The 23,624-nt window shown below is 35.4% G+C and overlaps 1 protein-coding gene across 6 annotated transcripts in view; it reads left to right on the top strand.

Annotated features, from left to right (window-relative positions):
• PCDH9 (protocadherin 9) overlaps positions 1-23,624 on the top strand; it is a 664,715-nt gene that overhangs the window by 171,805 nt on the left and 469,286 nt on the right. Inside the window, exon 4 of one of the 6 annotated variants that reach the window (XM_036379743.2) lies at positions 5,958-7,420. The exons of the other annotated variants lie outside the window; for them this stretch is intronic. Coding sequence (XP_036235636.1) covers positions 5,958-5,978 — 21 coding nt within the window. The 3' untranslated portion in view covers positions 5,979-7,420. Of the gene's footprint in view, positions 1-5,957; positions 7,421-23,624 lie in introns of those variants that run through there. 6 annotated transcript variants of the gene reach the window in all.

The following is a 23,624-nucleotide window of genomic DNA, read 5'->3' on the forward strand; positions in this document are numbered from 1 at the left end:
TGGCTCAGAAATTGCTTTGCATTTTCATAATTCCTTTTACTAGCAATTTTAATCTCAGGGGAAACAAAAACCCAAGATATTTTATGTAGTAATTGTCCACTGCATAGCATAAGATGACCACTCTGTAATACCCCTTATAATATTAGAACTTACCCTTATAAACCTAAAACTTCCAAAACTGACCATCCTAGATAAATGCAAAAGGATTTAGAATTTTAAATTTAAAATGATTAAAAAAATTGAAAGGTATACATGCATAAACTACTGGCTAAGAACAAAAATCAACAATTTCAGGCCTCATCCTACAAACACCTTACTTAAGTAATTGCTTGCTTGTATTTGAGTAGTGAATATCATTGGATTAATTATACGGATGACGGTTGCACATCTGGACCCTTATTCTCATTGGAATCCTGAATAGAGGCTGATTTTGATACACGAGTGGTTTTGTGGAAGCCATTACAAATCTGATATTACCTATATTTTAATACTGGAAAATTTTAATGTGGACAAAGGGAATAGTAACAGCTTCTGTTCTGTGCAGTAATGCCCAGAGGTAAATTTATGCTAGGACAATAGAAGCAGAGAATGTGTTATTATCTTTGCTAATGCTAGGACTCTGTGGTTTATTTTGGGATTTATTTTTTAAAGGCATAGGTGCATAAACCATACCATATACAAATGTTAAGTGAAAGTTACATTTATAACTATAGTTAGGTATTAGTTATGTTTAGACTTAATATTAAGTATGTTTAAGCTTTCTGATTGCTTAACTATTTTCATGGAAATGTGGCTTGTATTCTCATGAAAACTACAGAATAAAAAAAGCTGTACTTTGCCGTTGGTGTCTTCCAACCACAGCATTCCTGATTGAAATGTTTAAGAAAAAAAGGAGCTTTTCAGCCTTAGGGAAACCAATTCAAAACCATTAAGCATAGCTCAATCTCTGCACTGAACAGAAAAAAAATCACATTTGGATTGAGGATAAAGTGTCGTGTATGCCAAATCCCAAATAAGGTGTTGAGAAAGCTACATGCAAGCCTGTGAGCTCTGCATAGGACTGAATATGATTTTCTTTGTTAAATAGAAAAAGTCGTAATAGATTGGAGAGCATAAAACTCCATAGGCCTTTATTTTAAGAAGGTCTCTTAGTTTCACCTTTACTCCTGATATCTGACTTGTAATTGGGTAAGTGAAAGTCCAGGTTTAGAAGGTTCACTTTTTAGAAGAGCTGAATGGGTCTTACAACATTCTGCACATTAATTTTTGTCTTTTAAATAGGCACAAATTCACTTTTCTGTTTTTAAAAGACATTTACCATAATGGAAGCTGATGGAATGGTATTCACTGGTACTTCTTCCAAAGCTCGTTATCAAGTATACAGTGGCAGAAAACAAAAACAAGTACCCTACAGTGACACAAAACAAAACAAAATGCCCCTTTAACTAAAGTGCTGAAATCTATCCCATCCATATTTCATTCCATGAACATTTCTGTCTAATCTAATTGACTTAAATTTTCAAGATAAAATTGTTTTAATGGTAAAAGATGTGTATTTGTCTATATCAGACACAATTCATAACAAAAGAACACAGACCTAATATGAGATATAGGGGAAGAAAAGGTATAATATGTTGTTTAGCTTCACTATGCAAAACAGGAAGATAGCATGCATTGTGTAACATGATTGAGGTAATATGGGAAACCTAGTTTTGCATAACCATAATGAGACATTTTATCCTTTGTTTTAATAGATGGGTGACATTTATTTTTCTTTGCTAAGAAGGGGAAAGCATATTTGTTAGAATGGTTTTCAGTAAATGTATTAGTTGTTCATATGAAAATGTTTCTTGACTTCAGGGCATGCTTTTTAAGTGGTGACAATATTCAGAACAGAGGACTTCAAAAGGAAGACTGGCAGACTTGAAAAGGGAGCATAAACATCTAGGTGAAAACTTTTTGTAACTTTTTGTTGCAAAATAATGATCATTTAGGTAAAACTGCTCTTTCTGATCAGGTGGTCTCCTACTTCTTTTCAGAATATGAATTTTCAAGATGGAAGATAGTTTAAAACTAGGTGAGTTTTAGTAAAATAAAATTGGCAAAATATGGCTGAAAACACAGTATTTGTGCATAATTTGGGTATTTCTTTTATTTAGGTAGTACTGAAAAAATACAATGCACTATTTTGCTCATAGGTGCCTTTCAAATTAAAGGTATTTCCTTGTTTCATGGTGAAGGAATTGTAATCAATGAGAATTAAGTATTAAAAATTTAAAAGGTGAAGAACTATAAACATACTAGTTATTCGGAGTTGGTGTTTGTAAATTTTCAAAGATTGGAAAAAAACTCTCCTATTCCTGTAGACTAGAAAGTATTCATTCTTTTTATTATCCCACATTATATAGGATCCATTTCTTCTAGACTTTTAAAATTAAATTCCTTACTGTTGCTATCCAGCTCCTCCTCTTTTGCTCTTGAATGTTGTACTACAATAGCATATTTATGCCTGAGTGTCTTTGTTACATGTCCTGTGGATTGAACTCAGCCTAAAACCAGTCTTGCAAACTAACTTAAACTCCCAGGCATATCTAAACCATATGGTGAGTGCAATGTGGATGTCCCAAAGACAACACAAATAGGTAATCTACATGGTGATTTTAGCATTGTGTGTGATATACCAGCTCAATTTGTGAGAGGTAGAACATTACCCATTTTTTGCTACTTTAATATTTTTATCCTAAAATAGAAAAAAGAGAAAATAATTATGGACTATGTTTTGTTAGTGAAGCATGCATATGAAAGTTCAGGAAAATAGTGAGTTCCAAAGCAGTGTACTAATATATACAGTCCTAATTCATAGAATCACACAGCAGCCGAGGTTGGAAGGGACCTTCAAAGGTCTAGCCTTTTGTGGGAGGGAGAACTTTGATGAGATTATCTGGCAACCTGCCACATTGAATCTTGAAAACCTTCTGTGATGGAAGTTGTTGGGGAAGAGAAGGAGACAAAACATACCACATGTCTCTGTGTGGTAGCTAGTCGTATCTTAGCTCAGTTGGGGCTGCCTTTCTTCTTTCAGGTGTTTTCCCTTGGTATCTTCACAGTCTCCCGATGGTGTCCAGTTTGTAAGCACTGTCTGAATTCAACTTCTTTTCAAGGCACGTACAGCCCCCCAGCTGGCCCTATGAGCACAGCTGCTCTCTGTGCCCCCACCCCCAATATCTTCACTTACTTTGTAGTTCTCCCAAAACCTCACAGAATTTAGCAGGTATTTTGCTGGCTACATAGGTAGGTACTTAAAGGTTTTCTTCCTGACTCAATCCTTCCAGCTTTGAGAATGTCATGAAATTTATAACAGAGGGAGGAATACCTGTTTAAGAATGTTGTTCAAAATCTGTGATCCTGCTTCTATCAAGTATTTCTCACACCCTGTTTTTGGTTCAGTTTTCACTTAACAGATCTGATCTGAGAAGTTCTTTTATGCTTATGCCTGCCATTGTTTACCTGCACTGAAAGCCTTCACATAGAAAAAACTAGGTAAAGAAAAAGCTAATGAATTAGAAAAGAAATAGGATAATAACAAAAATGGGAACAAGAATACTTTATCTCTCTGAGCAGCCAGGCAGGCAGAAAGGAGAAAAATGTGGTAAGTAAGCTGTGGAGAATAGGAAGTTTAAAAACTAAAGTGCCTCTATTTTAGAGACACTGCATATGTTTTCCAGCTGCAGGATGGGAAGCAAGATGTCAGTAGCATGGCTGGAGGGTAAGATAGGGCTGGAAGACAATTGGGGCACACAGAATTAATTGTATAGCTGTCACAGCAAAAATGTATTTAGCTCTGCATCTAGAAGTTTCACAGTTGCTCCAAACAAATGCACAATGCTATATAACTTACAACAATGGTTATACTAATTGACAATGGGTGAGAAATCTAGCTGGCTAACTGGAATGGAATGGAATACAATAGAGCATAAGACAATTATTCTGCAAAAGGGAAGGCCAAAGTCCTAATACTAAGATTTTATAGGAGATACTAAGATAGTGGGGTAGGACTGGGATAATAGTAATTAGAACAGAATAGTTATTCATTATTACACAGCCTCCCACCAAGGCTGCCCAGATGTCTCAAGAGAAAATGCCAACATACGAAGCAAAGAAAAGAACAAAATAATCAGACAGCCAGAGATGGGAATATCCACTTAGAGGGAACTTTTCTCCAAATTCTTTTTTAAATTATTTTCTTTTAGATCATGAAATATGGCACATAACCTCTCTTTCAAAACCTTTTAACAGTTAGTTAGCATAAAATTCCCAAGAATATCAAGAGTTGTATCTGCCAAGTCCTTCTTTGAGTCTTGGTAAGGTCTTGACATCAGTGACATCCTGTGGCATTGAATTCCATAATCTAATTATGTGCTGCATTAAAAAGTATGTTCTTTTATCAGATTTGGAGCTGCTGCTTTTCACTTTCACTTAGTGTCCTTTTGTTCTTGAATTAAGAGACCCAGGACTACAGAAGCTCCTGATCTATTTTCTCTTTGCCACTTACCATTTTTATACTTTCATCATATGCCTCCTTATTCATCTTTTATTTTTTTTTTCTTAAGGTTAACAATTCCAGTTTTTTCAGTCTTTTCATATGAAGTCTTGTCTATATGCCTAATTATCACAATCAGTCTTTTCTGAATACCTTCTAATTCAGTAATATCTTTTTGTGATGGGGTGACCAGTACTTCACACTATTCCAGAGAAGGGAAAATTATTGATTCATATAATGACATATTTTCTTTCTTTCTTATTCTTCACCTCATTTTCTTCTGTATCTGAAAATTTTATGTGCTTTTTTGACTGCAGCTGCTCATCAAGCAGGGCTCTTCATTGAGCTGTCTGCAGTGAGACCCAGGTGTTTTTCCTAAGATAGTGCTAGTAAGTGAGAGCTCTGATAAAACAAATAATATGTTACACATTTAGATTGCTTTGCTTTGTTTTTGGTTTTTGGTTTTGTTTGTTTGTTTGGTGATTTGTTGGTTTTTTTGGTGGGCTTTTTTTGTTTGTTTTTTCAACAGGCCTTATTTAACATTTAAATAAATTATTGTCACATCTTTTAAGATGGCCACCCATCTCCCTGAGTCAATTTTCTCTCAGATTTCCTGTCTTTTTTAGACTTGGTTAACATGATTTCCTTGTTATTTGTAAATTTTGCCAAATTGCTGTTCACTTTTTTTTTGACATTACTTAATACATTTTGAACACTTGGTCCTTGTATGGTGCCTTGAAGCACCCTGCCGTTGAGGTTTTGCTATAGTGAATATTGACAGTATTTATGTTTTGTTTTTTTAATCTTTGAGAAAAGTTTTGCTTCATTTTGCATCCTATCCCAAAATTACTTAGTCTCTGACTTGAGATGGAGACTGAATCTCTTGAGAGGAACATTGTTCTCACCGCATTTATTCAATTACACTAACAAGGTTAAGGGCCAAGTTGCCTTCATAATTAAAACTAAATATTTGAGACACAACTATCCTGTTTGCAACCACAAGTATGGAAATTAAGGACAGAAAATGGAAAAGTAATTAATTCATCATGTTGGGCAGACACGTTCAAAATCAAGATGGGAGCAAGCTTTTAACTTAGCAGTTCTTAGAATTGTCTTGGTGATAATCCTAAAAACCAGGAATTTAATCAGTCCAAATAGGCAGGAATATATGAGTCTACTTCTTACACCTCAGACTTTGGGTGAAAATAAGGAAAAAGCAAACTAGTGGTATGGTCTAGACAGCTGTTAATTTTCAAGGCTTTATTTCACAATCTGATATGAACCAAGATATTTTAAGATTTGAAATATTTAAAGTTCTTCTTGGAAAGGGGAAGGGCAAACTTATTTTGAGGCTTTATACGTCCTGACCTCCCCTAGGCCTGCTTATTTCCTGGTATCTCTCTCTCTTTCTCTCAAGTGTTCTCCATCCTCTCCCTGAGAGAGTCTATGTGTGCTTCACCAACCCTGACTGCCTACAGTATGCAACAGACCTCACCACCTTTCTTCACCAAGAAGATTGCTTGCACAGAGAAGGCTCCTGAGACTGCTTGGGACACCTTGCACAGATGCATGCCACTGCCTTGAACTCAGAATGGACACTAAAAGAGATCCTGAACATATTGGTGGGAAATATGATCAGACACCTGCAACTCAGACCCTACCTGTTTGGTAAAGGAACTATAAGGAAAGCTATCACTTCTTGTGATATTCCCATAGTTTTATCTGACATAAATCCTGTATTTTCCATACTGTAGTCCACCCAACCCTAATCCAAACTATTTTGGGTGGAACAGAGGTAGATACCAGTTAACAGGTGACAACAGGGATCAAGTATTTAATTTGTGAACAAGCCTATGAAAATGCTAGTAACTCCTCAATAACTAGTGCTGGTGCCTGATAGGCTGAGAGGACAGAACATAAAATATAATCTATGCCTATCTATGGACCAATTATACATACATATCTATATATATATATATGCACACATATATATCTCTGTGTATATGAGTATTTATACTACATATATTCTTTTTCCTTTAGCAAGCTGCTTTGATACAGTAAAATATAGGATGCAGAAATATAGGAGAGTAACAGTAAAACTTGCCACTGTGACCTTTTTGTTAATTCATAGCAACACAAAAATTACCATTAAAATATAGCACAATCGAAAATTTAGTTTCTCATTTGAAGGAAGAATAGGAAGAAAACTCAATGCTCTCACTAAATTGTTGAAGCTCTAAAATACCACAGGGCTTGTGCAAAATAAGACAGTGACAGAGATGGACCACAAAATGTGTAGTCACACCTATTAGTGAACATATTGTTATATTAATGGCACTTCTGCATCAAATATAAGAATAGAAATTCAGTTATTTTAGAGGGAAAAAATTATAGCAAAAATATGAGCTCACTGCAACAATTCAAAGCTGAATGCTTTTCACAATAGATTTGCAAAATAAGCAGCCACCTAATAAAACGTTATGTCAGTTTTTACAGTTTGCCCACCAAACCTAAGAAAATAGCATTAAATGATTGGCGGCAGAGTTTTGTGGAAACAATGCACATGGAAAACAGTGACAATACTGTGCCTCGTGCTGGCTCCATACTGAAAATATCTGTGCTTTGCAGTTGCTGTGGAGTAATATATCTCTTGAAATGTGTGTACATTTAAGTAGTATTAAGAGATAAATATATGCCTTTTCAATGGTGCTTTTTCATTTGGGAGAATGTCACAGAATACTTTTCAGCACCTCTAGGAAGCTGTTACTCACTATGCAAAGCCTGTATCCCACTATATTTCGTGTAAACCCATAATGATAAAATATATCAACAAATAAGTATTTAAATGCTGTCTGAAATAAACCTGTATCACTATAACAATTCAGGGAAGAATCTGTACTTCTTTCTTTTCGGGATTTTTTTTCTTTTTCTCTAGAAACTATATAAGAATTGGTTTGAATATATTTAGATTTTTCCATTTTCAGACAGGCTTCTTGTTTCTCTACTTTCCTTAAAAGGCTGTGCATCTTCCTACGTTCCCCAGTGTAGCAGGATATCAGAACCCATAAGAGACACTGCATTTTCCAAATAGAATGTTTCAATACTTTCCATCCTTCCATGTTGCTAGTCCCAAGTAATGACTTCTTTCTGGGGAGTGGTATCAATAGTTATTACTTTAATGTACAAGATAGTAAGTGAAATATCACAATGGGAATAAACTGTCAAGGATGATATTGGCTAAAATACCTGCTTATTTGAAAGGTCCAGTTTCATCCTGAAATCTGTGACAAGAAAAACATCAAGTTTGAATCACGGGAGTTTATGTAACTACTGGTAGAAGGATTGGGTGGTGTGTTTTTGGTACCTCTACATTTCAATTTCATATAAAACAAAATGCAATTATGATATTTTTTCCTTTGGGCTAAGTAAACTAATAGAAATATGAGTCACAAAAGGTAATCTTTCTGAATTTAGGGTTGTTTTTCTTTTTTTTTTCTTTTTTTTACCTGAAGTTTGCAGCCATAGAAGTATATCTGTAAGATACTCAGCTGTCCTATGCTTGATCAACAACTTGATTAAGGGACAATTTGGTGCTGTCTTTACTGGGGATTTTCCACATATACACAATCACAGAGACATAAATATATGCAATTTTTCTATTTAGATCCTACAATATCACTTAAAGTTAAAAATCATAACAGCAAAAACCAACAGGAATTCTGTTTTATTAAAGTGGAGCTCAGATTTCATCCAAGTATGACAAAAATACTGTTGAAAAGCTTTTTTTTTATGAACACTCTCAAATTACTTGGTATTTTGCTTTTTTATCTTGTTTTGTTTCAGTTTTTTTTTTTTGTTTTGTTTTCTCTATGACAGCACTCTATTTTTCAAAGACATTGACTTTTTCCTGACACTTATAATTAAACTTTTTTATGTAAGACAAACCATGATCCTTAAACCATCCAGTCAAATCTCTCCAAGCAGAAATATATATGATTCCCAGAAGAAAACAGCTGAAAACATTAAAGCTAGATGGACAGATACATTAATTATTACATTAGCTTCAAATATTTTTTTCCATACCAATGTGACTTTGAGAAATGGAGAATCTATCAAATTAAGTATTTGACAGGTAACATATAAGGTATCATGTCATTTATCTGTTAGACAAGAAAATGCTCTTCTAGCTGAATCTTAATAAAAGAAACTTCTGTCTTCATACTAAGAAAGATTTCACAAAATACTTGGATCGTGCCTATGCACAAGATGTCTACATTATATCCTTCCATATTAAGTATTCTTTTAAGTATATTAGTGTATCATTAACGACCTGTAAACATCAGCAGGTATGTGAATGCTGTCCATTCATAGAACTTGACTTTTGAAAACATAACTCTCAGAGTGCATCCTTTGAATTTTCCCAACTGGTATGGAACCCAAGGCTGAATCAGTGGAAATACTTAATCTTTTCCTTCCTATCAAAATTAAATACAGTATTGCAAACTTTTGTGTTGTATTCTCAAGCTCTTACTGACCATTTATTGTAAAACCATACCAAAAAAGAAATAAAATTCAAAATGTTCTCTAGCCTGAAGATTTCATAGTCGTATTTATCTCCATAGTTCCGTAAAAGCCCTATTTTACTGAATGAATAACATTTTTATTTTAAAGGCAAGTCTTTAGTAGGAAACTTAATACAAGTTACCTACCTTGTCATTTAAAATAAATGGTAGCTGTGATAGCTTCACTCATTGACTTGTTTTTAGTTGTTCATCTGGTTTTTTTAAATTTCAGATTTTATTGATTTTGAACAGTGAAATCAGGTTGGCCTTTAACTTTTAGGTTCCAATTCATATTCATTAATCAGGTATAACATAGTTCTCTTCATGCAATAGTAAGTTTGAGCTGCAGGAGGCAGGGGGAGAAGAAAATCCCCAAAGAGAAAAGCAATAAATTTTATACTTTAAAATTTAAAGAATATATCAGTTCAATTAGCTTCTTCAAAACTATGTGTATTTTCAAGGTACTGATTTTTTTTTCCCTAGGCTAGTTTTAGGGAAGCAATTAAAGATTTAAAGTACAGACAGAAGTGTTGATTGTAGTTACATCATAGCTTGCTGTTACACAATACACTTTTTCTCACCATAAGACCAAAAAAACCCAAATCACCACCCCCATCCCCCAAAAGACATAGTACTTATTTTAAAAAAGAGACAACTGGTAAAGAAACTTGTTAATCCTATGCCTAACTGTAAAAGAATTTTAATGTAGCAGTAGCTAGTTTGCATGCAAACATCTCTGAACTGCCTGGTAAATTTTAGCCCAATGTTTGAAGTTTTTTTCATAACATTTACAGAGAAATATGAGATTTAAAGTAGTGTATGTTATATAAGTTCTTCCCACCTCCCAGGATTTGGTAGATCCAAGTAAGTAGGCCTATCATGAATGTCAGTCAGTATGCCTTAATACAGATTCAGTTTGAAATACTTGTACTGAAAACCTGCTTGCACATGTCTTCTGTCATTACATGTCCTGTGCTTCTCCTTAGATGATCAGTTCATAGAAATTGCTGTGTGGGAAGCAGATCTGATTGGGATGGACAAACAATGTTGTACTGAGTAAAACTTATTTTAATTGAACTTTAGATATATATGAATTAATAGTAATTGTTATACATATAGGGTTTTTTAATTTTAGTGAACCACATATAGAAATGCCTGACTTCTTTCAAAGTAATTATTTGAACGCCTGTGTCAGCTAAAGATTTTCTTGTACACTTAAAATAGATTTGTGGTCTTGTTATGTTGTTTGTGAGATCATCAATATGTATCCTGCTAATGGAATTCCAAGATAAAATTTAATCTTATATTTAAGACTGCATCATAGTCTTTTCCCTACTCTTGGTACATAACTCACTTATTTTTTTATGCTATGGGCAGTTTGTATTCAACTATACATTGTTTTCCTCTTGCCTCTCTAAGTTTTATCAAAATTGCATGCATTCACATTTCAGCTGAGACAGAAAAATAATTTCTTCTTTTTCTGTCTCTCATCAGCTTATCTCATTTACCATTCTTTAAATAAATAATTGATAGTTGATTCATATTTTGCTTAAGCCCTTTATTATGGCTTGGTTGAAGGAGAGGCTTTCAGAAGCTAAGTTTGAATACCTGGATTGCAGCTCTCATTATGTTGAATTAGGATGCATAATTTATGGCCATATATTAGTTGTGATATATGGAAACAAATAGTTTAATATTGTTCTGATACAAAAAGAATTTAGTAATTTCTTAGATGATTGAGTTTGTGTGTGAGAGATGATAAACTAAGCAAAATCAACAATATGCCAGGAAATCCTTCAGATATTTACAGTATAAGCTTTTCTGTGTCCCAGGAGATCAAAAGAAAAGTATGTGGGTGGTGCACTTACCTACTTCTCATCTTGAGGCTTACCAAAGTGGTTGTCAGCGGAAGATCTGTATTGAGCCAATCAGGCATCCAGTATTAAGCAAAATGCATGATCTTTGTCCCCTTGGTAACAGTTGTGTTTAGCAGAACGCAAAATGTGTTGCTCTAAATCATTGCTCTAATTGGCACCTTTGTTGACAGTCTCAAAAGAAAGGTCAAGATGTGGTTAGGCGTGGGACTGATGTACTGTCTTACTCACAGCTGCAGCCTCCTTGGCTGAATGCAGCAATTTATTGAGCAGGCATTTGCTTTTTAAATTCTACGGATATTTTAGTAAATTCCATTAGTAGAGACTATTTGCATTTAATCTTCTTTATTTATTTTTTCTTTTATGCTTTGCTACAGATAGTGTGATTACTGCATTAAATCTAGGTGAGAAAAAAGGGAAGTGAGATGCCAAGCTAGTGCAAAAATACCTGTAAACCAGTCACTTAATAAATTTGCTTACTGTTGACAGGAACTGCTTTATGCAGTGGAATATTAACCCCACCTAGGCCAAGTTACTTTGGGTGTTTGAAAAAAGTACATATTAGAATACCTGAGTTTAAAAATGTCTATTCCATATATAGTCATATTTTATGAGATGTAGGCACTCAAAGAGGGTGATTCAGAGTCCTAAATTAGTTGACTAAAGTTAGACAGTGTGAATACCTCCTACAGTAACAATATGTTGAAGAGGGACAGAAAGCAGGCAAGTGAAGACAGAAATGGAGTGATAAGGACAATAAATGAAGTAAGTCTGTAGTGAACTCTAGAAACTATTTGAAATCATTAGGAATTCTTTGACAAAAGGAAGATCAGTTTTCTTTAGAGCACACGCTCCAAACCAAGAAGCATCTTCATAGGTAACTGAAACAATAGTGTAGGTATGACACTTTCAGCTGTGACTACCTCAGCATCCATTTGTTGTATCTACATTGCAATTGTTTCTGCAGTCCCCAGTCAGTGCTGGAGGATTAAACTACAGATATAAATAATTCCTTCTTCAAAGAGCTTACAAAAAAAATAGGATTCATAGGTGAAGAATAAGAAGGGAAAGGGGAGAAGAAAGAAATGGAATTACCTGCTCAAAGTAACGAAGGATAATAATTCTTTCTTACTATAACATGGACTGCAATCTATAATCCCTTACAATTTCCATGTGTGAAAGGATTTATATTACACAGCTTTTGGAAATTACTTTTTTTTAAAAAAAATTGCCTTTACTAAAAGAGAATACTCGTGAGTAATGGTACCAGAGTAAACAGTCTCATTTACATTTATGAGGGTTGGGTAGAGCTCTTGAAAACATAGTCCTTTCACAGTATTTATGGGGTTTATTGTGTTTTATTGTATTCCCTATTTTATTAAAATAATTCCTTAGGCTGTAGCTACCTTTTTAAAGAGAAATCAAGAATTCTGCATTCATCTGTCTGTAAATTTATTAGCTCATTAGTCACTGTACAAGAGGATGACAAATCTCAATTTTTCATCCTCAGAATCAAAGTTTACTAAAGAACAACATCCTACGTGTCCCAGACTTTCTTTTTTTTTTTTTTTAATTGGTGTTTAACATCTGATTAGAAGACTTTTAGGCATTTAATGGGATTGCTACAAAAGTTTCATGTCATGTATGTACACTTATATGCACACACATACTAATGCTTTGCACCTATCCTTTTACCTTTGCACCTATCCTTACCATCCATTACCCTATTTTGTGTAGGATAAAAACATTTGGCATGTAATCATCTGTCAAGATCTAGGTACCTCTGAGAAATTTTCCATTAGAAACTGTCATTATTTGGCATGTTAAAGTAAGTGCACAATAAAAAAATAAGTATCATTGTTTGTGAAGAAATGGGAAGCAAATTCTTCTGTTAAAATCAGTAAAGCTGTTATTTCCCATGCTGTTCTCTTTGATGGACTTGCAGTTTGCTGACTCATTGTAAATTGACTCTGTTGATACAGTTTTGAAAGTTCATATGCTTAGTTTTGGTAAAGCTAATACGTGAGTCATCAGCTGTAGATTCAGGCTTGCCAGTTGTAGTAACAAACAGTACAGATGGTCTGATATCAATCTATTTCCAGTGGCTCTTTTTACAAAAGTACACTATATTGGTCTAGAGCAATATTTCTTGATCATATGTGGATTTCCTAAATTGTATGGTATTTTAGATTTGGGGTTAGATTTGACCTGGCCCATCTGTTGAAGACATTATAAATATGTTACTGTATATATTATATTGTGGATGCAATTTAGCATCCAATGCCAGTTATTATAAATCTGTTTGATCCTACTGTATAGAAGGCTTCAGCTGAATCCCTGTTTATTAGCAGAGAAGTGCTAATTTCAGCATGCATTCTTTTATTTGCTAACATTCAAGAGAAGTACTTAGGCATGTTGCCTTCTGCCTGAAATTAATTTATATGGCCATTTATCCTATTCAACAAGAATATGTCAGTTTTTGATTAGCTACAGAAAATCTCAGTCTGTAATCGATTCCTAATGGCTATAGTTTTCTTTAGATAGGCTCATAAATTTTGTCTCCTAATAGAGAGAAAGTGAACTGTTGCAGTGTCACGTATTTAGCTATGTTAGCTTCATAACTACTAATTATTGAGGTATTTTCAGTTCTAGAAAAAAATCCTATATGTTAAAGAATTAGAAAAAAATATTTACTTCTTATTGTACCTATCACTTTATGGTTCTTCCCTTGTCTAACTTCCCATACTTTCTTGGGTCATTTCAATAGATTGTTCAGATATATTGGATTAAGAATGTATCCTTGGGTAACAACTACTGCAATCAGACATGACTTTATTTCTTCTTGAGCAAAGAGATAAGCCCTTTCATTTGACCACTGTCAAATTTCTCTTTACTGTGGAGCAGGAGCCAGACACTGAATATATCTGTAGCACAGGACATAACCCTGCAAATATCACGGAGCACATCCCCAACACGATGCAAATTTTGTATTTTGGCAACAGAAAGACACTTCCTATACTCCTCTTGATGGCTTCCTCTAGACAGGAAATAGGGCACATGGACCAGGCAGCACATGGAGTCATGTTCTAAGAGTGTTAACTTAGATTCAGCTGCAACATTCTGAGCTATTTATGATGTTCTTGATTTTCTGCTCTCTTACAACATCCACACTAACCACATTTATTTTGCTTGCTTATGTACATATTTTTGCTTAAAAATGTTAACATTTTTGTATGTCTGAATTACAAAACAGGGTATATACCTCAAAAATCACTAAAGCAATAGGCTTCACTTAGTAGCTGAAACTGTGTCAAATCTCTCTTTAAATCTGAATCTTTTCTTCTTCCCAACACCAAAGGTGATTTGAAAATTAACCAGAAAATCACTTCTGAAACAAAAGTGGTTGTTGTATTATAATGAAAGAAAAAAAGTGGTTTGCCTGTTACCAGAATAATTAAAAGCTGGTTGTGGTTTAACCCCAGCTGGCAGCTCAGCCCCACACAGTCACTTGATCACTCCCCCACAGTGGGATGGGAGAAGTGAATCAGAAGGGTTAAAGTGAGAAAACTCATAGATTGGGATAAATTCAGTTTCATTTAAAAATTTACAAAAAAACATTTACAAAATGAAACATTTTAATCATATTTTAAAAATCTAAACATCTAAAAAATTTAAGAAAACCTAAGGAGATATTTACCATGTCCTGTGGGGGGGCAGGTGTTTGGCCATCTCCAGGCAAGCAGGGCTCCATCATGTGTCACATGGGACTTGGAAAAACAAATGCCATCACTCTGAATGTCCCCATTTCCTTCTTCTACCCCCAGCTTTATGTGCTGAGCATGACATCATGTTGTATGGAAGATCCCTTCTGTCAGTTTGGGGTCAGCTGTCCCAGCTGTCCCACCTCTCAGCCTTTTCTGTACCTCCAGCCTCACTGGTGGGGCAGCAGGAGAAGCAGAGGTCTTGAGGCTGTGCAAGCACTGCTTAGAAATATGTAAGACACGTAGATGTTGTCAACACTCTTTTGGTCAGAAATCCAGAACATAGCACCCTACAGTCTACTGTGAAGACAATTAACTCTATCCTAGCCAAAAATTATTCAAAATTAAATTCAGGATTTTATTTTAATTATCTCATTTATTTCTTGAACCCAATGTATTCTTCATATAAATATATAGCATAATATTTCCAAAACCACTTTCTGTTCTTGGATCCAGTAATGTACACTTCAGGACAGGCCACTGTCTATGTTATTGTCATGGAATGAAAGAAAAACCATTTTTGTTTCATTTTTTTTCTTCACATTTTGAATAAAAAAATTAAATTTCCATATAAATATGTGGTTTCTGTTATAAAATGTGACTGCTTGTCTGAGGCTATAATCTATTTTCTTGGGTCATTTAAAGAAAGATAGGATTAGATATAGCATAGCTCAGCTTTGGTTTTTTTTTCATTTTTTACCGGTAGTAAGTTCATCTCACTGCTTGTGTTTCCATGCAACCATATGTTTATGTGAAGTCACGTTTCACTTTTTGATGAATAAAGTCCTTCTAATTTCCTCTCACATCAGTTGTAGGACTCATAAGTGAGGTGCAAGTGTCATGTAGTTAGACCAAGAATATCATATATTTAGAACTTATCAGCATAATTATGTTTTGTTTCATTATTCAGAACTTATCAGCCCAATTGCGTGTTTTGTTTTGTCATTTACTTTCTTTTATAGTGTTTACTTGCTGAGAATTTTCTTCCTGGCTTTCTGGAAGAATGCCAGACTCCAAGGAAGTTTCTCTTCCTCTTCCTTTTTACCTTCTTATTCAAATGCTCTTGTGTATTCAGCAAGAGGATGCCAGCTGCATGAATTCAAAGAACAGAGAGTGCAGGAGAAGACAATTTTAGCACAAGTCACTGCTTTCTGTAGTATTGCTTATTGGAACCTGTTGTTCATGTGCTGACTAACATTGGAACACGTGGCAGTGTGAGATGGACAGCTATTGAACACCAACATTTTAGGACTCTGGGAAAAAAGCATGCCATGCGTTTTTCCTTTGTTTGACAATGTGAGGAAGGGCAGTTTTAGGGCCACTTTAACAGCCATTTGCAATCACTTTGTTTAGTGTCTGTGCAAATACATAGTGCAGCTCAACTATGCTGTGAAAGCCTTTCAGTGTTAGTGTTGAGCTGTCCTGATTTATGTAAGCCAAATGTTTTTGAAATGGAGCCACTTGCTGAAATCTTGTCTCTGGAGAGATGTGCCAGGACAGGGGCATATTGGTTTTGACTTAAGAACTTGTAACCGTTTTTCCTAGCCAGATTAAATATTACTAATGACAGCAGTTCTACAGGGAAACACAAGAGAACATTCTGTAGATAACTGTACAGGGGGGAGAGAATATATCTTCTCCATGCCTGTTGTTTTCAAAGTCTAGTCTTAGAAAAGTAAAGGACAGGAAGAAAATAAATTATTAATACTGCTCATGAAATTTTAAACGTACAAACATATCTTGAAATATAGTAGCAGGAGGGTGATAAACCCACACCCTTTCCACTTTTTTCCAGTAGTGGACATGTTTGTGCAACAGCACTCAAGCACAGCTTCTTACTGCAGGTGCTTTTACCATTTTGGGAGTTCACTGCCCTTGTTTTGTTAGCCTCAGCAGTTTGAAAGTGTTGGCTCACCAGCAGTGCTTGCAAATATATCACTGTCCATGCTGCCTTTGCTTTTTGTATTTATTGGTGTCTTATGCTTCAGGGTTTCCGATGCCCTTGAGAAGCTGTGATCATTTTTTACATCTGAAAGAGTGCCAATTCATTTATTAAGACTGAGTCTGCGAGGCCCGGATAAATTTATTCTATCTAACATTTAATAAAACATTAAATTAAAAATGTGACTTCTGCAGTGACATACTCAGCATTATCCTTCCAAGGTTTATATTTGAACATTGCAGGGCCCCACCTTTCCAGAAGGTAACGTGCTATCAATCTAGCTCTGAGGTGACAAGGCCACTGATGTTTTCTGTGGTGGTTATTTAATAATTAATTTTTCATTGCTCGTCTGTTCAATAAATGGATTGCAACATTTAAGACCAGTTTAATAGGTTTACAGGTCCCTTATAAATTCCAACAATGATAATAGTTAATAGGAGAATAATGAATTTGAGCTCAAAGATCTCAAGATCAATCAAGCAAATTAAATCTGGCCTAGGCTGTGGCTGCTGAAGTGGTTTTCTTGTTTGTTTGCGTGTTTGATTGTGGATTTTTTTTCCCTATAAAATATAACCTGTGTGGATTACTCTCTCTGATGATTTGTTGAATTTCTTAGTGTTTCACTTGCCATATTAATTTAAATCTTTAATCTGAGGATGTGGAATGCATATGAAGTGGCACATTAAATCAATATTATGTTGCAAATGATGTCTCCAAAGAGGGTGCCGTTGTGTAGGGGAATGCAATAATAGGAATAATAAAAAGAAAGTGCATCTTGATCTTTCCACATATGTTAGTGCAATGCTGTTTATCAATTAAAAATAATAATAAAACAACACATACCTCTGCTTGTAAAGGCAAAACTTTTCATTGGCCTTTATCACGTAATCAAAATACTAAGTAAGAAAAAGGTTCAGATAGAGAAGCCTTGCCAGTTACTATGAGGATTTGAGAGCATTAGCCCTACAAAGAAAGAGTGTATTGCTTAACAGGGGTTTGCTTGGCATTTAAAATAGATGGTTCTTGGTCTCATTAGAGTTCATGGTATTCAGAGGTAACCTGATTAAGAAAGTTAATAAAGGATGGAGGTACATTTGGTTTATCTTCTTGCATTATGTCTCACCCAGAGCCTGATTGTTCACTTTTTTTCAAACTTTTTTGTATGATCACTTGGACTGGGGTGATTCTGTCATTTCACAGCCATTTCCACAGCTCTTTATTATTGCACACACTGGAAAGAGATTCAAAGCACTGTTATTCCTGGCTCTGAAATTATCTTACTGAACATCCATTCACTTCATTACCCATTTTGTACATTTGCAAAATACAAACCAAGTTGATGACCTCAGTAAAAAGTATGAATTAAAAATGCTGGATAAGAAAATAGTATGTGAGATTCACAACAGTAAGAAATTGGGGCATTCATTTTTCTAGAGCTTTGGCATCTGATTTAAGATCTTTTCTTACCAGTTCTTTTTTAAAGGAATTCTGGTTAGACAGGACATTATCAAAAAAAATTGATATAACCTTGAAAACAAGTGGTGGGGGAGGGAAAACTCTGCACAACAACCACATCTCTTGTAATCTAGAGAATACAACCTTGGGTAAGACTACAAATCTAAACCAACCTCAGGTAACCAATACTGCATGTAAGACATCAAGGTATTTCCTTAACCTTCCTTATTCTTGACAGAAACCAAGACTACCACCTCTCAAGCTTGCAGACAGTGATGGAGCAAGTAAACATTGCCTGGGCAGTAGGTAGCTATGGATTTTTTTCTCAGAACAACTTCTAGAGGGACCATAGGCTGTGTACCCATATGAAAGGGGAGAAAAGAAGAGAAGGGCTTGGGAAAATCAGTTGTGTTGGCTACTTCAGGTAGAAGGAAAATGAACCTGCAATATTATGTTGTACTACTAAACTCTAGCGAGAAGGTGGAGGATATTGTAGCAAAGTATAAGAGAAAAATTTGACAATGAGGGTATCACAAGATGATAAAAAGAGGAGAAAAGCTGGTAAACCTCCATTGCTACAAGAATTAATTATTCAGCCTGATTAGTGAAGACTACATGTGCTTAGAACAGGTACTACCTATGTAAACTGGTAATAGTCTGTTTCCAGGCTAGGCAGTTCCTGACTAATAACTACTATTGATGTTGATGTCTATCCTTAACAAAAGTAGTTATTTCACTGCTGTAAGCTGACCAGGTGCTGCAGGCTGGATTTGCCATGTTGGAACCCATCAGTATCACTTGCTGTTATTGTAATTTTGCCATTTTCAAATTCACAATAATAGAATCATACAGTAGATTGGGTTGGAAGGAACCTTAAAAGGTCATCCAGTCTAACACCCAGCAATGAGAAGGGACATCTTCAACTAGAACAGGCTGCTCAGAGTCCTGTCCACGCTGACCTTGAATGTTTCCAGGGATGAGACACATATCACCTCTCTAGGCAATCTGTGACCACTTATCTTGTGATAGGAGCCATTGGTGACCAATTTCTGCACACCATTTAGTGGCCTGGCAGTGACCACTTTTCCCATTGGTGAACAGTCATCACTGAGAAGCAATGGGCACTGACCAGTGAATGCAAATTGCACCTAACTGCATAGCAGCTCACCAGCAGGGTGTAGTCTGTGTTAGCTCTTATTTTGGGGCAAGGAGATGCAGAAAGCTGTTACTGCTTCCTGCCAGCTATAGGTCCATAAGTAGTTTCTGCAATGAGTTTGTGATTCACAGCAGGTGATGGACAGTGATAGTTTACTAGTGAAGTTTGTAGTGACTTCAGATAAAAAGCCTGGGGCTGAGGAGGGAGAAGATAGGAAGCGTAGTAGGAAAATGGCATTATTGTAACTAGAAGGGAGGATCAGGTAGCAATTTTTTTTTTTTTTTTTTGCTAATACAGAAGATGTAACATACAGGTTTTTGAAGATAGAAGAAAGGAGATAGGAAGAGGGTTTACAAAATGAAAATTTTAGATGGAAATTTTAAATGTCCCTTCCTTTTCCTCATGCACTCGCCTTTAGTCTAACAAATGTCTTGATATTGCCGTGGCTGAAATCCACTTAATATTTGCTCTCTGAATACCCATGCAATTTCAGTGAAGTCATTCCTGAAACATAATGGGAGATTCAAACTTAGTTCATATGGGCCTACAGATCAGTCACTAAATCCCAAGGAATGCTATTTTCTAAAGGGTGGGAGGAGCATTGGTGGGTGGCTTGACTGAAGATAAGTATTAAGAATAGATATGATAATGAGATTTGTCCTTGATGTACAATAAATGCACAGAAAGAATAGCAACAGCAAACCTATGAAGCTGGAAATATATAAGGGGAAATCAGAACATGTAGCAACTATTCTTCCTCATAGAAAGAGTAGGAAAATTTATTAAAAGTAGTACCTTACTGATGGCTCCATATAGGCAAGCGGGAGAGTATAGTAATTTGTTTAGTATTTATTTTATGAGGCTAGCAATTGCACTGCAAATACTGCAGTGATGCAGAATGATAATGTGCAAATGTTAGCATGAATTAGTGGCCCTTTAAAAGGCATCCTGATACTACAGAAGCCAGGCAAGCATTTATTACAGTAGTCCTTACTATTGAGGAGATTTTAACTTGCTGTGTAAAATATCCTTTTGTAGCCTAAAATAAATTTTGAAGAGGGAACGACTAGAAATACAAGAAATTGTATTTCCTTACCTGTTAGAAGTGCAATGAAATAACTCTTAAGAAATCAGCAAGGTGTGAGTTTTATTTAAATTGTACACTCAGTTCATTCCTGTTCTGTAGGTACGTAACTCAAATATAAAATCAACATTATCTCAGTTACAATGTCATCACCTTTAACTCTTTTTCTCTGGAAGGTAGTTATTTCTATGAATTAGGAATGAAAAATCCTGTTCCTTGCACTCTCCCTAACAGTTCTTTGGTTTGGACAGGGTGCAAAGATCTGAGCGGGAAACCTTTGCTGCTGTGTACTGAGAATCTTTCTTTAGCCTATCCAAAGTACATTTTGTATTTTCTGTAGTGCTTTCAGCCTGATATAATTGTCACCTTCTTGGGGTTACTCACCTAATCTTGGTATTACTATTCGTTCATTTAGGGTACGGAATCTTATGTCACTCCTTAAATACCTCTTATGGTTGAACAAGCTATTTAAAAGCCTGGGCTCGTTAATAAAGTATGGTATGTGAGGTGTCAGTTCATTCTATTTTAGGTTTATTAAAAATACCATTTTAGTTCTACAATATTGTAACATTTGAAAAATGTTGACTTAAAGACAATCACTACATATTTCTGCAGAAAATGCTTTGAAGACATTTGCTTTTACAAAAATATTAAGTTTTAGGCAGACAAAGTAACTCTTTCAACTCCATCTAAATTATTTCTTTTGTTCTATTGCTACTTTCAGAGGACTCTAGAAGTGTTTAAATGTCCACATAATCAATTTGATGTGTGTGCCTCACTTTAAACTTGGGATCAGCACACCGTTTTGTTTTTGGTTTTGTTTTTTTTTTTTTGAATGAGTTTCCAAATAAAATGCAGTTGTTAGGTTTTTGCTTACTGACTGAATTTCTTCATTTTCAGGCCATGCCATGGAGGATCAGAGTGGTTGTCCCTCAGGGTCCTTTTTTAACAATGGACAGCATCAGAGGGAAATACGGTGAACAATGAAAAGCTCCAAAATGGAAACATTGCAGCATTTCCACGGAACCTGTTTTTATCTCATATTTCTAGTTGCTAAGTTATGCACAGGAAAGCTTATTTTATTTAAAAAAAAAAAGGAAAAAAAGAAAAAGAATAAATATATATATATATATATATGCACACACAGTCCAGTGTAGCAGTCAGTGGTCTTATTATTCATATAAATACCTAAATCTTCTTAGACTCTGGCTGGGCTCTTAGCTTCAGTGATATCTTGAGGGAATATGATAAAACATGCTTTCCAACACCAACTTTCTCCTTTCCTGGGAATAAACTACTTGTTATTATGAGAAGGTAGTCATTGTGTTCCTCTGGCTCTGATAGACCTGATCAAATAACTTACTATCAGAGGGGCCAGCTTCTTATTCCCTGGGACAGAAAAAATGTGTTTCTTCCTCTCCATTCTATTAATAGTGTTTAGATTCTAATGGGTTGGTCTTGAGGAATTGAATTCATACCTGCTGAAAGCACCAGCCCAGGCTTGATTCAATCAGCCATATAGATCATTTATGGACCATGGGCAGCCTCAGGGAAATGCTTCTTCAAAAATAAGTAAGAAAGTATGATCTGAACTCTGTATAAATCCACATCAGACTTATAACAGGTGGGTTGAAGTAAAAGTAATTTAGAAAAAAGATTAGTGTTCCTTTCAGGAATATGCAGATTAATGAAGTAATTAGGACAGAGGGCCAGATCCTCAGGGCGTTGTAAATCATCATCACTTAGCTGAAGTTACTGAAGCTCTGCTGATTTATAACACCTACAGAATTGATCCAGTAGCAAATCCTTAGTGATGATGTTGGTATTTTCTCCTGGTAATAGAGCTGCAGGCATCCGGGATGACAGTTGGTTTGAGGGGCAAGTTCAGAATATAGATAAAGACAACATGCATATTTAGAGCATGTGGGGAACTTAAGACTGCAGAAGACCTTCTGGAGTTTCTGTGTTCAGTTCCTTTTTACTGTTGCAAGCAATGACATCTTATCATGCCATTCAAATTTTTTCTTAGAAACAAAAAGTGGTTGGTTGAGGCAGGATGGTATTTTAAGCACATACAGCATTACTCTGAAAAACAGATTGAATAGAAATTTTATCACATGCTGCCCTCTGGTTTCTTTTATGATCATTATTTCATCTTTCATTTGAGAAAGGGAGGAAATTGTCCATTAAAAAGTTGGTGATAGGGGGTGTGCTGTGTGTGTTTGTGGTATCGATATAGACGGACTATGTTTCTAGAACATTGAGGAACATGGTAGAAAGGCACAGTAAGTTGACTTGGTGCTCTGTAGAGCAGTAGGAAGCTTCACTTAACTTACCACCTGAGTTATCTGCTCATCTGGGAACAGTCAGCACACCCCAGTTCTCTGTGCTGTGTCTACTGAGCAAGGAGTTTGGTCTGCCTAATCTTTAGTGCTGGCAGCAATATGCAAAGCCAGAAGGACAACAGCTTGGCTTACAAGTAGCATGCTGAGTCTGCAAAGACCAGATAGATTGAAAGACTGTCTATTGACTTGTAAATTCAGGAAATTTGATAGTGAATCCTATGGTGTACTCAAAATGCAAAAGTGTTCTGTACTGTTTATGAATGCAATTTACAGAATAGGATTATACTTTGGATGAAAATCTTATTTTTATGCAGAAGTTCTGAATAAACTCTGGAAATTTTTGTTTAGTAATGAAGTGTAACCTCAGCTCCACAAACATTTGAAACTGTGTCATTGTTTTTAGCTGGAGATTTTTGCTTGCTTCAGATACCAGAGGAGTGCATATGTGACAATGCGGTGTGCAGGGGGGAAGATGTGAGAGAAGGAGAGAAAGGAGGGCTCTTTTGATCTTCCAAAATGCTGCTCCTGATTACTGATAGGGAAGATAGAATGGATAAGCATTTGGTGTTCATTCCTTAAACTCAATCTTTTTTATTTGAATTTATCTAAATTTCCTTATCTCCAGAGAAGAATGAAAATGAACATTTTGCTGAGAAACGTGTTATGATATTTCTAGATGTATTTTTTTCTGACTAGCTTTGAGAGTCTCTGATGTTTTGTAGATTCAGTTAAGGTACCATCAAATCTTTGCAAGGCAATGTATACAGAAATTGACTGTCATGAAACACTAATAAAAGTTATCAAGCTTGTTGTCTTTCCAAACCTGCATGTTCTTATTTTCCTTCTCAAATGCAGCAAATTTTGAATGAGAGCTGCTTTATTTATTCAACTAAGTTGTTTTGGAA

The sequence above is a fragment of the Molothrus ater genome, chromosome 2 (genome assembly GCF_012460135.2).
Source record: "Molothrus ater isolate BHLD 08-10-18 breed brown headed cowbird chromosome 2, BPBGC_Mater_1.1, whole genome shotgun sequence".
NCBI lineage: Eukaryota > Metazoa > Chordata > Aves > Passeriformes > Icteridae > Molothrus > Molothrus ater.